We start from the raw sequence: 17,212 nt of genomic DNA, 5'->3' as shown, positions 1-17,212 counted from the left end.
ACTACTTCAGACATTAGTCGAGTCCATGCCACGTCGTGTTGCGGCACTTCTGCGGGAGCGAGGGGGCCCTACACGATATTAGGCAGGTGAACCAGTTTTTTTGGCTCTTCAGTGTATTTATACACTCATCTTTATTTAATGTCGGTCCATCCACTTAATATTGAAATGACAAATTTGACAATAATTTGCATTTTTGAATTTTAGAGGTGACGAGTGAGAAGAGAGAAATGAGCTACTTGAAGGAGGAAGGTATTTCTCTTTGAAGCTCTCGCGCGCTGCACCAAAGTCGCTTTGAAAGTTACTTTTAAAGTTAAGAAACTCTTTTCCAGCTTAGTGCTACACCAAAGCTGCATTAAGAGTTAATGCAGCAGTTAATAAGAGTTAATAAGAGTGATGCTGCATTAAACTTACAAGCGGCTTTGTGCTACACTGAAGCGTTCTCGGGAAGAACCGGTCTCTTTACCCGGCAGGTCGCCAACATCATGTTCTTTGCCACGTTATCTCGCCAAGTCGTGTCATTCTGGCGTGAATGTCTTTTGCGTGATCACGTGATCAGAGTTCTCTGCATCAGTATTTATAATGTTGAAGGTCCTCATCCGTTGTCAATACTCTTCTATAGTTTCGGGCAAAGTTATATTTCGTTTAAGTTTTATTTTGATTCATCACAAAATATCCCACATCAAGAATTCACTGCAATGATAGCTCTCTTATAAATGTCAAATAAATAAATACACAATACATGTTCATTTTCGAGGGAAAACGGTATGGATTGGAATTAAGAATTAATGAAGAGATCTTGAAAAAGAGCAGAGACAGATTTCATAAATCAGAGCAAAGTAATTATTTCTGCCCGTTCAGGAAAAGACATTGAGAAGAGATTCAATTGAATAACAATTTTATTTGTTTCAGATTGTGTGCGTGGCATTGCTACATATTTTCGGTCAACATTTGTACATGGCATACAAATAACGTAATAGAGCTCACACGTATAACATCGAAAATCGCGCGAAAAGTAATTTCACTGAATTATATTATATACTTGTATATAAATGTCATGCAAATTTTACACAATAAACCAATAAAATTATGTACTCGGCAAGGCTACTTTTTCTGTTTTTTATCGGTTCATAAATTTTATTTCGGCATGTATAGTACTTGGAAGGTGTTCTCCGGTTCTCTTTCATCTCTCACATACTTCCTACAGTTTCAGCAATAATTTAATTTTGTTGGTTTCGCAGGTTAATGAGATTCTTCACTGAAGTTAAACATCCCCGTAGTTTTCTTCAGTCGAAAACTGAGTGTGACATCCGCCTTATGTATATGAGCTTGGAGGACCAGACACATTCCACCTCACTTCTCCTTCTTGAGGAGTCGAAGTTTTCACAGGGTTGCATGAGTCCGGAGAGAGAGATAAAGGGGCACTCTCTCTCTCTCGTAGTTAGCAATGCAGTATGATTAGATAATTAGTCTCCTTATGTATCGATGCCTTCAAATCTCAGTGAATATAGGCGATGGACTCCATAAAGCTGGGCCGGAACAGATCTCGACAACGGAATGAGTGCGACGGCAGAATTATTGAGTGCAGTAGTTATAGGCAATCATAGGTTCGTTGTGGTCCTTATATCGGAATCCTGAAAACAAACAACCAAATAATTTTTTGTAGATATATTTCGAAACGGAAAAAGAGTGTTAGAGAGAAAGCTTCATCCGTCTGCAATATTCTTTTTTGCACCTGCATACTGCTATTTATGCATAGTACAAGTAAATACATATTTTAAATTTAATTAAATCAGGTGGCACTCAGTATCAACTGATAACTGGTGTAATATAACACAAAAGAAATATATATATAATAAAATAAAAATATAAAACGAATAAGATTTATTATAGAAATATTGACATTCGAAATGATACCGTACGTATTGTATCAATTCAAGATATGGATGGTCCGTTTGGAACCAATCAATTACTGTCATAAGCCAACAAAAAATTATTGCAATTGATTTTGTCAATTGAGAATTAATTTGCATATAATAATGCGAACACACCGACATTTCGAAAAACATGCAATTTATTTCAATCATTGGATGATGCAGAACGTTGTAGAAAGATGAAGGCAAACAATGTTCCCCCACAACACAACGATTAAACACTAGACACCCGTTTCGAGGCTAGTATAGTCCTTTCGTTAGTGGAAGTAGCCTGTTATAACGCACGCCACGCAGCAAGTTATTAAAATACGTCAGAGCAGCAGCTATCGACAGTGGCTACAATCATTTCCTGATTGAAAAAAAAAAATTGACCAATAGCTTCATCTGAGTCCTACTATATCTAAGTCAAGTCCCACAGATAAATTTTATCGTTATCCCCAGAACTAGCTTTGATAACGCTAAAATTCTTAGCAGATTTACTTTTTACTGTCTTCTCTTTCCCGTAAACTATAGAACAAAATTTGTTTCACCCATTTTCGAGACCTTGGTGATAACCTCAATAGCTGGAGTATCGCACAGCATTTCCTGCAAATACGGTATTCCATATATTGATCAAGCCAAACGTTCATTGAGATTTCCGAAAACAAGGTTGGTGACCAAAGTGATCTGTTATCTCATCATTGCATCCGAATATGTAACATTTTGGCATTCTGACCTCGCAGTATTACATTTTTTTTTACTCCTTTTATGTCAAAAATACATGTTTTTTCGTAGAAACTTTTGTTTTTTCTTCTATTGACATCCCATGAAGATGATGATCATCACTTGGCAGTTGTATAAATGTACTTCATTAGGCGTTAATTATGCTTTTTGGATGTGGGCCAATCAAGCACATCGCAATCGATGGAATGTTAACGAATTCTCCAGCACTTCATTTTTCTCCAAATATTTGATCCAATACTCAAACTTACCCCTCTGTGCCACTTCATCATCGATACACTCCGTCTAACAACCGCTATGTTTGAAACCTTCCATTGGAAATGATTTTTTGGAGATTGTATCTTGAATTGCATCGGCTTCATTATTTTTGAGCTTTCCCAAAGATCATTGCAATCTTTTTACATTCAAAATGTAACCTTTTTCTTCCCTTTGTATTTCATTTTATAGTTAATAGAAGGAACAACATATAACACGTCTGTTGATAGCTCCTTTTTTGTAATTGGTTGCATTTTGTATTTACTCATTAGTAATATTTTTTTACGTAATGTACCGAGCACATTATACATACATGGTAACTTATAAAACGTATAAACATGTGTAAAATACATATCAAGTATGAATGAATGATTTGAAATAAATATTACTAGACACCCAACCGATTTCGGTTGTGAATTTAAATACTTGATGCTCATTTGTGGTAAATGCAACATGATCATTAATTTACTGGAACACGATATTTATGAAAAAAATTCAATATGATAAATAGGAAAGCAATCATGTAAATTACTGAATTGACATATAAAAAGCCACTGGATTTACTTATCAAAAGGTCACTGGATTTACTTATCAAAAGGTCACTGGATTTATTTATCAAAAGGTCACTGGATTTACTTATCAAAAGGTCACTGGATTTACTTACCAAAAAAGTCATTTGATTGACTTTCCGTAAAAGTTACTGGATTGATCAACCACGCAATGGTTTAAATTATAAACCCAAAGTTATTCAATTTATGAACCCCAGAATTTTATAATTGAACAATCCTACTATCACAGAATTCATCCACCATAAAATCACAGAGACAATTAACCATAAAATCACAGAGACAATTAACCATAAAATCACAGAGACAATTAACCATAAAATCACAGAGACAATTAACCATAAAATCACAGAGACAATTAACCATAAAATCACAGAATCAACTAACTATAAAAAAGTCAAAGTATCACCATGAAAATCACAGAAGCAACCCACCATAAAACCATTGGATCGATTAACGACAATTACCCTGACTGAAAAAAAAATTACAATCGCTGAACCACACGACAAAACTAAGCATAAAATTTTATAGGAAATCTTACATTCTCAAAATTATCCTATTACAACAGTTTAAAAATTTCTATTTATTTGAAACTAGTAAATCCATTCAAATAAACCAGCTCCTGTGAAAATTCGAATCATAAACAAAGTAATGACATTAATAAACACTAATAGTAATTAAAGCTAAACACACATACCTTTAGTTGAATAAGTCTTCACTCCAAATGCTTTATTACCCAAGTTGTCCATCTCCAGATAAGCTCGAAGAAATTGTACATCGGTCTTCTCTTTTGAAAATCTTCTAAGAATGTGGATAATATGAATGATCGAACGAATGCCGAGAGCCAGACAGGGATCAGGCAATATCGAGCTGCCTCATAATGTATGTGTGCAACTACAGTACTTTTAGTTTTTATCGCCATACTTCTAGTTGTATTTAGGAGTTCAGAAAGAAGAGAAATTACAAGCATATATAACGAGGAAAGAAATGTTAGAGCATTAAGAAGAAATCAGTAGAAGATTAAGAAGGAATCAGTAGAATATCGAGAAGGAATCGGTAGAATATCCAGAAGGAATCGGTAGAATATCGAGAAGGAATCGGTAGAATATCCAGAAGGAATCGGTAGAATATCCAGAAGGAATCGGTAGAATATCCAGAAGGAATCGGTAGAATATCCAGAAGGAATCGGTAGAATATCCAGAAGGAATCGGTAGAATATCCAGAAGGAATCGGTAGAATATCCAGAAGGAATCAGTAGAATATTCAGAAGGAATCCGTAGAATATCGAGAAGAAATCAGTAGAGTATCGAGAAGAAATCAGTAGAATATTTAGAAGAAATCAGTAGAATATTTAGAAGAAATCAGTAGAATATTGAGAAGAAATCAGTATCAATAGAAGATCAAGATGGGATCAGTAGAAAATTAAGAAAAAAATCTGAAGAAAATTAAGAAAAATATCTGAAGAAAATTTTAAAAAAATCTGATGAAAACTAAAAAAAAACCTGAAAAAAATTGAGAAAAGGTCTGAAGAAAATTAAGAAAAAGTCTGAAGAAAATTGAGAAAAAGTTTGAAGAAAATTTAGAAAACAAAACTGAACAAAAATAAACAAAAAAGGAATAGAAATGAGTTGAGAAAATGATGAGAAATACATTTCTCAGTAAATTAGTAAAGGGAAAATAAAGTAGAAGAAACAGAAAAGGTAACAAATAGGTGACATCGAATAGAAGAATGGTTGAAACTTGAGTACGAGAGATCGATCGTGATAATTAGAATCGAACCACTTAAGAACCTGTCGATCTTGTTTCCGAGAGCACCAACCATCCCGAGTCGACCATAGAAACGCGAGGGTCTTTGATCTCGCTGACGTGGCCTACCCGGGACATCTTGGTGCTCTAGGAGACAGGGAACTAAACTAATTGTGCATAGAATACATTTACTATCTACTATTAGGTCAAGGGAATGAAATGATTCAGAAAGGTGGTTGTGAGAAATGACTGGTGATGGCAGTTCCTTGGAGTTCATCTTGCAAATCCTAAAAATAAAAGAGTATCGATTGATATCACTGAATGTGGTTTTGACTAAATCTTTATGTGAAAGAAACTGAGATTTTAAAAAAAAAAGAAAACTGCATTGAGCTTCATACATTCGTATTCTCTATGGCAAGGTTTCTCAATCTATGGGTCGCTACCCACACTTGGGTAGCACGGGCTTTCCACATTAATCGTATAACTCCTTTAACAGTGAGGGATCCTTGAGGTCACGACCCAAACTTGATTCGCAGGGGTTTCTGAAATAAGTCGTACGAATCTACTTACAGACACGGATTTTTGACGAATGGGTCATGATGCAAACTTACAGACAGAGACTTTTTGGCTATGGTTCATTACCCAAGCTTGATTCGGATCGGCTTCCTAGATGAGTCGTAGAACTCAGTCATGTCTGGAATTATGAGTTAAACTTGAATAGCGGGGTCTTCCGAAGTGGAACGTATGAATCTTCTTACAGACACGGATATTTGTGCAGTTGGTCACGATCCAAACTTGAATCCCAGAACATTTCGACATAGGCCATACAAATCCACTCACACAGCTAAGGATTCTCGAGCTCATGATTCAAACGTGATATCAGGCTTTTCTGAAATCGGTCGTAAAAATCTACTTGCAGAGTTCTTGAGCTTTGGAGCACGATCCAAACTTGATTCGCAGTGGCACCCTAGATGAGTGGCACAAATCCCCGCATAGTCCTGTTATAAATGCAGTCATAGGCGCCGGAATCTAGGGGCTGAGACCATTTGAGCTCCCCCCTCCATAAATTTTACAAGGGGGCTGAACACCCCCAATAATTTCTGAAAAAACAATGGAATATTCACCTTCCTTTTCCTGCGTACCCGCTTGAGTATATACGGGACGACCAACAACTTTTAGCAGTCCCAATGTTTTTTCATGACAGTGCCTCAATGCAGTTCGTATCTGGTTTCATTAATTTCGAAAAACAGTTTAATAGGTTGCGGAGCTGATCTTGCAGTTGATTTTTGGTCACTACTGAATCACTTTAGGAACCACTGACAGAGTGAAAATTCTTATTAAGCGTAACGTTAGCTTCACGGACACTTTATTGGCTGCAAGACTATCATCTAGAAAATGGTAGCGGAACAAAAGCAGTCGGGTTAAAATCGGTGTATATGAATTTTGCCAAGGCTTCAATGTTCGCGCTGTAGTGCTTATTTGGGACTTTCGCTTTTAAGGGGAATTTATAGAGGCGCTGAGAATGTTTTCATAAAATTTCAAAAATAAAATAACTGAGTCATCTACCCATCATTATAATCACCGGCCCTAATAAAATAAGTTGAAAAATAATAATTGCCAAATACCATCTATACAAATACAAATACAACGCCACAACAGGCAAAATGCCCAACGAGGTGGCTGAGAAAAAGTTGTCCATAAAAATATGGACGTCATATATTTCAAAAATACAGCAACCCAATTAAAAATGAAATTAATAAAAATTATAAACAATTTATACACGTGATAAAATATTATACAATGCCCATAAAGAATACTTATGGTTGCCTTATTCTAAGAATGGATAGCTTCTCGATTTACCCCAACATGTTTATCGTATTTCTTTTTAAACGTGTCAATTGTGTTACAATTTACTACCTCCGGGGGTAAGCTATTCCATTTATTAACAACCCTATTAGAGAATCTGTAGTCATCGTTCTCTTTTAATCCTTTCCGTCACGCAGCCCTTTCAAGTTAGGGTTTCATAAAGAAAATTTGTAGGCAGTCCATACAGGCCTAGAGGAGTTCATAGGTATAATTTTGTAAAGACTGCAATTATATCGTTTTAATTTTGTGGGTGTGCCCAACCTTGAATTCGGGACACGATTTTAGGCAAACTTTGAATGCAAAAAGTTAAAACTTATACAGAACAGAGAGGTTAGTTTACAGCCAACAAAATAATATAGAATATTTTTTTCCAGAAATCCTTTTTTATATCCAAAAAAATAACTTTGAAATTTGATTCCATTACTTTGAAAAATAAGGGCTTTCAAAAAATAAATACAGGCCAAAAGTGTGGATCGGCTTGTGCTGTTATGTAGTGTTGATAAAGAAAGTTCAAAGTAATCCCTTAAACTAAGTTTCATTTTATTTATCATTTATTTTCAGTGTTTGAAAAGGAAATGTTTAGGTGTGTTCAGACTGGGCATACTGAGTCGGATAGAGTTAATCACGGACTCGATTTCCTGCATGGCCGCTTCTGAACGGACATCTTTTGACCCATCATCTTCTAATATAACCTACAGTTTCGTTGGATTTCCGAAGCTGAAAATTTCCCGGCTTGTTGCATAGACCTACGATATCTAATCCATTGAAGATGTTAATCTCACACATGGCGAACACATAGCGAATCGTCAGGATTAAATTTAGGGATCAATGCCAAATCAGTGGTTCTGAACTAGTGCTCTGCGGAGCTTTTCGGGCTCCGTGTGCACTCTCCAAGGGCTCCGCGGCCTCTCGAGGAAAATAATATAAAGAACCACTAAAATTTAAAAGGATTATAAATATTTTTTAAATAATAAAAATCAGTAAGTTTGAGGAATAATAAAAAAATTGGCCTGCATGGGTCCACCATGGATTTTTTTTACTTAAAAGTTCTTCGCGAGTCAAACAAGGTTGAGAACCGCTGGTCTAAACCGTAGTTTCCAGAACCTTTTTGTTCCACATCACCCCCCCCCCCATTCTTCAGGATTGTTTTTTCTCATATCGCCCCCAACTCAAGTAAACCCATGTGATCCTATGTTATATCCGCAGCTTCTATCACCCCCGAATCATTTCGTAACCGGCGGCAATAGGCAATATTACCCACTTTGGGGAAAACTGGTCTAAACTATATTTGATAGAATGCTGGTTATAAAAGCCTGAGGCAATGTGCGTTTTATGATTGAGAATCACTTTTCCGTTTTCCGGTTCCTTAGAAACCAGTAGAGATCGGGAAATCATTCGCGGTGATTCTACTAGATAATGTTTCGTATGCCTTATATGTCATTGTTTTTGCAATGCCAGAAATAAAAAATATTACTTTGCTGCCTTCCGAATGAAAGATACACAATAACTTCCCCCACGATAAGACCAACGCAAAACAATCATGAAATTAATATGATGCATTGAAACAGGTTGTATATCAAACTGAAATTCAAGTGGGTGGAACGTCACATTTGGTATAAATTACCGAGATTCCTGGCTCGAAAATATATGTATCTACATAAAGTATGTAGTAATTACAAATAATCAAAGTGAGAGAGAAAAATACGCAAAAACTTACCGGGCCAGACTGTTTATATGGTGTTATATCTATCGTTTCACGGTAACTGAGTAAATAGTAAAACCACAGCAACAAAACGGAAGCAAGAAAACGTCTGCAGTCGTAAACGAGAATCGCAGAAATGCGAATTTCTGTAAAATTTCGGTTGTTAAATACTCATCTGATGCCACGTCATGTTTTGCTAGACAGCAAATATTTAGATTCGGCTAGACAAGCCGGCGTGGAAGCTTCGAGAAATAGGAACGGGTTTTTGGCAAGTTGCCATGTTTCATGTGAACGTTTCATTTCGCAAAGCATTCGTAAAAATATGACGTACATGTCTGAGCAGATGATATACTATATAATCACTACTACATTTCGCAGGGTAATCGTCGAAATATATATTTAATAAATATTATATGTATATTATAATATATTTAATTCTGCATTTTGTAGTTCCTGTTGCATTCATTTTCGTTTCAATGTGATTTCAGACCTGCATAATAAACAGTACATAACTCATATCCATTTGAAATATCGATTTTGTTAATTCAAATGTGAATGCCCAGCACTGTCAACGACGTATCTGTTTGTTTATTCCAGTTGCAGTGCAGGCTCTGTATGTTTTCTGTGCGTGTATATTGCATATTCTGTAAAAGGAGAGGGAAACACGACTGTGGACGGAGGCTTTGTTTCTTCGTTTCCCGTCACAGTCGAGGCATTGTATAACTTGTATATACGTATATTTTTTGTATACATTGTGTATTTAGACAATTTTCAATTCTCTCCCACTTCAACATGCAGCTTCTTCTTTCTTGCCCACAAGTCTTTTCCACTTTTCCCTTGCCTGTTGTGGCGTTGTATTTGTATTTGCACTTCTTTCGAAATCCCAGGCTGCGGTCTCCGGCCCTTATGTGCCACTGGGCGCACGTGAAATTTTTCTCCCTAGTCATTGGATTCAGTCACCCCTTTTTGTCAAATGGCTTGTATGGTGCATCACCTAAATAACACAGCACGTCCGTTTTCTTGATGGTTTTCCCTTGGAACCAGATGGTGGGATGTCTTTTCTTTGATATCCACAAGAATTTTGTCTTAGCCATAGCGAGAGTGTGCTTATGCATGTGCAGCCAATTTGACACTGTTCTGAGGGCTTCCTCTGCTAGATCGCCCGATCCCTTGACAGTAGGGGCAGACGCAATTACCAAAAGGTCATCAGCATAAGCCTGACCTTTGACGTTTGAGGGCCAATTATCGATAAGCAACTTAACTGGGAAGATCACATCAAAGAACAGAAGAGAAAGGCGTCAGGTGTTCTTCAGAAGATGCGCCTGATGGCCGGACCACAGTGGGGATTGACACGGGCTCTAAGGACATCCCTCTACTTGACAGTTGGTTAAGCCTATGCTATCTTATGGAGCTTCAAAATGGCATTCTCCCAAGGTCCAGATGTTCAGACGCTCGATTCTATACAAAGACCCTTCCTTCTATATATCTCTGGTGCGTATAGAACTACACCTGCGAATGCTCTTCACGTGACCTTGGGACTTCCGCCATTATCCCTCAAGATAGAATTCCTGGCAAGAGTCACACGTCTTCCAAAGCTTCACAAGTCATGTCCATTGTTAGAGGAAACATTAGTCCCGGACGCCTTCGAGCAAAAAACTATAGGCTGGACCTCACATCCTGTAGAATCTCTGCAGGTCAATCAAGTACTCCTGCTCTTCGGAGGATGTAAACCTGACGAGAAATCCGTCGTATATTACACGGATGGCTCTAAACTGAAATCAGGTACAGGAGCTGCCTATATAAAAACCGTTGAAACGGAGATTGTGGATAAATGGGCTGCTAAACTAAAAGAAAACGATTCAGTATATCAAGCTGAGATGCTCGCTATATTTACAGCAGCTCTGGATGCAGCTACAAACAGGAGGCAGACTGTAATACGATCGTATAGCCGTTCAAGTCTCCAGGCCATTCTAAACCCACTCTCTGAAAACACAATGGCGAGAAAGATCAGGAGTATACTTGTATCTCACCCATCAATACGCATCTGCTGGGTAAAAGCCCACAACGGCCAGTGGGGAAACGGGCTAGCGGATGCGGCTGCCAAAGAAGCGACCAATACCGGAGTCTTTTACGACGAACTCTTATATCCAGCTTCTCACGCAAAATCACTCCTCTCGAGGGACATGATAGCAAATTGGCAATTGCATTGGAATATGCCGGAGGCATCAGGAAGAAAAATGGTGAAATTCCTTGAAGAACATCCCGAGAAGATAAGGGGTCCGTCTCCTCCAGCTCCTGCAACTCCGGTACCAGCGCCGTTAAGGAGATCGTCACGTCTTCACCCTGACAGTGCGCTGGTGGCACTGTTTGCGAGCGAGGCGCAGGATGAATCCCAAACCTAACTAATGAAGTCTCAGAGAAATTAGACTGACTATATTGAACTTCCCGAGCGCAATGGGGTGCTCTACCCTTCTGTCATACAATCCTAGAATGCATCCTGGTGCATTATAGTGATACTTGAATTGTCGTAGTATATGTTGCGTCACATGCATCTGCTAGTCTCTAAGACTGTATGTAGTAACAGGGGTCCCGAATTCGGCTGCGGCTCAAGAATTTGTTATATTGGCGCATCTAAACAAAATTGTGAAGCGCACAGACCGAATTGCATTCAACCGGCAACCAATCGAACTAGGTGTGACATGGTAAATGAGAAGATTCCACATTAGGCTCTAATTCTAATTTGTTTTCCGATTTGTCAGTCGTTTGTCATGTATTTCCTGAGTAGTACAGTGGTAAGATGCTCTTCTATCACCACGAATGTGATGTCCGCCCGTCCGATCCTGTTAAAGAACATAGATGAGAAGCACTTCGCCTATCGAACTCGAGGCGACGATCGATAGATAGTGACTTCATGTCTGCCCCAACTACTCGATCGTTACTCAATTTCTGTATGGGGATGACCGGAGACGATGTATGGTAAATTAGTAGTAGTCATTTGGTAACGATCTCCTTGCGAATATTTTAAACGCAAACACTGTCTGCATGGGTCTGAGTAAAACTTTCGAATTCACCTTTTCATCATCTTCAACCACTATTAATAGGTAAATAGTCAATTCTAAAGAGATAGATGGCTTTTTCTCAGCCCAAGATATCAAGGAAACATTTTATTTTCTTGATATTATGCTGAAGTGAACTCGGAGAAAAGTCATCTTGTCTCACCGGGTCCCGGCGGAGACAAGATGACTTTTCTCCGAGTTCATGACTTTCCGAGTTCACCTCAGCATAATATCAAGAAAATAAAATGTTTCCTTGAGTCAATTCTAAGTTATAAAATAAATTATTAAGTTGATAGTAGTGCACAACGAGTGAAATTTATTCAAAAATACAAATTAAACTGTTTCACGAATACGAATGGAACTGTTTCACGAATACGAATGGAACTGTTTCACGAATACGAATGGAACTGTTTCACGAATACGAATGGAACTGATTCACGAATACGAATGGAACTGATTTACAAACACAAACTAAACTGATTTACAATGTGCAATCAAATAGGTTCACAAATAATGATGCTAATACAATGCTAATTATTATTTATGAAATAGATTCATAAAGAATAATTAGCATTGATAATTGATAATATGCCTTCGGATTTGTAATACATATTTCAAGATGCATATTTTATTATCTTATTTTACGTGTCTAGAATTACCAATACGTGAATTTACTTCATAAAAATTATTGTAGAAAATTATATAATACAGAAATGTTACTTTTTTCCATGCTTACATTGCAATATACATATATGTTTATTTCCCTAACCCATTATCGATAGAGTTTATATACCTCACGAAATTTCCATGCATTTCTCTTCCACCTAAAAGTTTAAAAATTGTAAATTTTGCTCCTGAATATTTTCACACGAGAGTATGTTATCTCGTGTAATTTCCGTCGTCTGTAACCTATTTTGTCACCGGGAATTACTGGGAACTATATTGGCTGTTCCTGAATCAACTCGTACGGTGATTGAACCTACTCATATTACAGCATGAATGAACGCCAGAACTTTGCCACTGGAATTATTCCGTTGACGAGATCTCTTCAGCCCAGCTTCACTCATATTACGGCATGAAATGTTGGTGGATATACTGTATCTCGTAATTCAACTCCTATCGGATTTTTTTTTTCACTTAAATTTGAAACTTTTGTGTCATGGAAGTATTTCAGTTATAAAAATCTGCCAGATAATAAAATCTTTGTTTCGCTGGAATTGAACATTCCCGTAAAATATAGTGATGATTCTTCAATAGAGAGCAAGTACTGTATATTTGTTACTGCCAAAGTCCGAAGTGCGGCCGATTCAAGAAGTGGTCGGAGATCCCTGGTCAAAGTTTGATATGGTGATGTAAGACGGTTCATTAGGCAAAAAAAACCCCAATTTTTTATTGCCAAAACGTGTGGCTATATATAGTAGCTGTATTGGTCATATTACATTACGTCACATGTTTTTATGTAACCATGTGACGAGGGGAAAAAAAGAGAGATTTGAGAAAAACTATAAAAATAATAATATTATATGAGCTAGGCACTTAAGCGACCCATCCCGAAGGATATACGCCATAATCTGGTAACCGGACGACACGAAGCCGTCCTGCTCAGTCGAGTAGGTTCCAAAACCTGGAACCCAACTCAAAATCAGGGTAAATTTAAACCCCAAACTAAACCAAAACGCAACTTCCCATCCCGGGTTCCCACTCGACCTCGTGGCTGGTAGTTTTCATATTTATTTTACAGATTATACATATCTTTGTATCCTGCAATACAAAATTCTTATTTACATATTTTACAAGCGTCCATTTTACTACATTAGTGGGACTATTTACAATTTAATACATCAATTCTTAACAAATTTCATAATTTGTACTACTAGATATAATTCTGATAATCTCTTTTTGTAAGGTCCTACAGACGCCAGCTGTGCACAGATGATTAACATCCCAATTTCTTCCTACTTTCTTATTCTGCTCCTCACAATTAGCACAATTTAGTTCAGCAGAACATGCTGCCATTATGTGACCTTCGTTTCCACATCGCTTACATCTGTCAATTCCTCGCCAAATGACCAACACGCCAGCACTTAAAGTACTACATTGGTCGAGTGTACTCTTTCACATTGTATCTTCGCCACCCGTGATGAAATCCTTTTCTACATGAAACAGTCTTGGATCTATTTGCAATATCCAATTACAACCACTTCCTATTTCAGATTTGGATATTACTCTTATTCTTAAATCTTTATCTTCTTGCAACTCTCGTATGGAATTAACCAGTTCTTTCTCAACGACTTTTTATCCACCTGATAAACAATTATCTTTGGATCTCTACCAATTAGTCTTTCTATTTTGTATTTCTTAGCTAATTCTTCACCTCTAAATTTCTCCTATTTTTTCTGTTTCCACTATTACTACCCCTTTTTTAGTTGTCCAATCATCTTTCACTCTAAAATTATTTATTCTATTTAAAGTAGGATTAAAATCCTTTTTTAAGTCTCCTATTATATCCTTTTCACCTGATGTCGATGTTATAGCTACTAAATTTCTACTGTTCAATCGCACTGTATCTTTCGCAACTCTTTTATCTATTTCTTCTTCTAATTGATTATTGACAATTTCTGCAAAAGATTTCGGACTACTTGTACCTTCACCTGCACTTCTCTATCTTCCTTTCTATGATTCTTAACCATTCTTTGTAACTCTTTAATAATAATTTCTAATCCGTCAGTTGTTACTTTTTCAACTATGTCCAGCAACTCTTCTTCTTTCTTGTCCTAAGTCCTTCAGTCTTAATTTTCTAATAGCTATTTCTTGACTTGTTTTCAGGTGTATCAGTCTAACTAAGTCCACTTCCTTCTGATCACTCCTTCTTCCATCATAGTTCTAATTTCTTCTGAGTTAGATTTATTTAAACTTTCCTCAATTTTTTTTTTCAATTCTCTTCTTTCCCCTAATTCTTCAGAATAGAGATTCAAATATTGACTATCTGTCTTTGCTTCTTCTAGATTCCTTGAAAATTCCACATTTTTAGCTTTTAAATTCTCCATCTCTTTTCTTAGTCTTGCATTGTCTCGTAACTCTTTATCTAATTGTCCTTCTTTCCCATATTTAGTTAAACTGTCCATTAGTCCACCTCGTAATCTTTCTATTTCATCAGATGATTCTTGTTTTGTCTTTTCTAACTCTTGCTGACTTATAAGCATCAAATTTTCAGCCTCTACTCTTTTATTGTTTTCTCCCTCTAATTCAAAGTTTATCAACTTCAAGTTATTTATTTCACTATTCAAGTTCTCTATGGTATTCTCCATTTTACCCTTTTGACTACTAAATTCAAAAACTTGTTCTTTCAAATCCTTAATTTCAGATTCTCGTTCTAATAATATATATAATATTATATAAAGCGCATATATTTTTTCCATCAAATTAAAAAAAAAAATTACCACTTCGTGACCGCGATGTGATGAGTTGCTATAGCTGACGTGGCCATAATTATCAAAATAATAATAATAATAATAATAATAAAAACACAAACTTGGCGATGCCTCCGAATCACGCCTTTTGTTATCGAACTTTGGCCAAGGATCTCCAGCTGCTTAGCGAACTGGCTGGCCAAAGCCCGAAATTCGGACATTGGGCAAGTCAAATTGGAACGAAGATGGCCAATTCGTGATCTGGCCAATTTCGGGCTTTGACAGTAACATATTCATTTATGTAATTCTTTAACAATTAATTGTAATAGTCTTTAACGTCCTATTTAACAGTATTTTCCTAGTTCATGTTTAAACCTTTATGTACTGACGGTGTACTTCCAAGTACCACTTTTGTTTTAACCCCACACCGTCTCATAGGTTTTACATGAGGTGTTGAGCTTTGGTACGAAGATTTATGTGTATGAGGATTTACTTCCATAGTTCTCTATTGTAAACAGTTATTGTTGCAACTTTACAGACACGTAAGGCTAAGAACATAGTGGAAGCGGCGAGCAAAGCGACGAATGAGAAGGAAGAGAAGCGAGACGAGAATATAGCTGCGAGCAAGGAACATGGCATACATAGTGGGGGCATTTAATATAGCAGCGAGTATAGGAAAGAAACTCGCAATCAGCTTGGTTTTTTTAATTAAAGAATGCTTAAAAGTTTCATAATTATAAAAATCATTGCTCAGAAAATAATTTAGAAATAATAGTGTTGTGTGAATATCACTATTTTCAAATATAACTACGGAAATATTCCTCATATTTTGGTCGCTTTCCTCCCTACATGTTCTCCCGCGGCACTTGAGTGCGATCACTTCTCGAAAGATCAATGATATTTCCTATTAAATTTATTAGTAAAAAATTGAGAAAAAAATCAAATTTATCAAAGCCCCCCCCTTCTACCATTTAAATTAGTATTATTAGCATAAGCGGGAGGCGTAGAAGTGGAACCCCCCCCCCCCGAATAGCTTTATTTGTATGAGTATTTGTTGGTTTCATTGTTTTATTTTTTTAAGCAAGAAACGTAATTATTGACACCCAAAAATCCAGCATAAAAAACATTCGGTACTCTTCCAGTATGGAAATATTTTGACGGTACACAGAAAATAAACAAACAAATCGAACTTGCTATTTTTTCACAGAAACATACATGATTTTTAATTCAGACTACTCAAATATATTTACCCACACACGGTGCATGATAAATTAGCTTAAAACTCAAAATATAAATATTATAAACTCGAAATATAAATCATTTTCAGTTTGGTTAAGCACGTGCACACGAAAAAAGTTGGATGGGAAATATGTGAAAAATATATTCGGTACTTGCTTTTTACATTTGATCGTCCACACCATTTTGAAGTACGTCGACCATTTTACATTAACTGGATTCTGGTGACATTTTTGACCTCACTACCGCTTTTTAACGGCGAAAACAAGCCCTTCGACGGCCATCTTGAAACTACACACAAGCGAGCAGAGCGGCGAAAACAAAATATCTTGAATGCGCTGCTCTTATCGCTTGTGGCGGAATTCCCGCTCTGATGCGGTGCGCGCCGCTATACGCAAGCGCATTGGAATCAGTGTGTTTCATTTCGCTGCTCGGATCTGTTCTCCATCGTTGCTTTGCTCTCCGTTTCGCTATGTGTTCAGCCTAAGAAATACGAAGGAAATAGTAAAAATGTATGCGTAATATATTTTCCATACTCGTTATTAATCCAAATTTTGAATTATCTCAGCACTTTTTTAGAATAATACCCGTGTCAAGTAAAAATAAAGTTGCGACCGATACTTATCCCTTGCAGACCTTGGTGCCACAAATGTATGGGTTGCTTGCTTTTTCTCACGGTAAAATTGTTTTTTTTCTTTTGACCTCAGTAATGTGACCATACGTC

At 36.8% G+C, this 17,212-nt stretch overlaps 1 protein-coding gene across 1 annotated transcript; it reads left to right on the top strand.

Annotated features, from left to right (window-relative positions):
- Window positions 1–10,204: 10,204 nt before the first annotated feature.
- On the top strand, window positions 10,205–14,686 carry LOC149066943 (uncharacterized). Its single transcript, XM_089253116.1, has 2 exons — window positions 10,205–11,026; window positions 14,669–14,686. The coding sequence occupies exons 1-2, from the start codon at window positions 10,205–10,207 to the stop codon at window positions 14,684–14,686; spliced, it is 840 nt and encodes a 279-aa protein (XP_089109242.1).
- The last annotated feature ends 2,526 nt before the right edge of the window (window positions 14,687–17,212 follow it).

The sequence above is a fragment of the Pholcus phalangioides genome, unplaced genomic scaffold (genome assembly GCF_987345545.1).
Source record: "Pholcus phalangioides strain wild (caught in Gottingen) unplaced genomic scaffold, Ppha-v1.0 ptg000032l_1, whole genome shotgun sequence".
NCBI classification, from domain to species: Eukaryota; Metazoa; Arthropoda; class Arachnida; order Araneae; family Pholcidae; genus Pholcus; species Pholcus phalangioides.
This window is presented reverse-complemented; position numbering and strand designations above follow the sequence as displayed.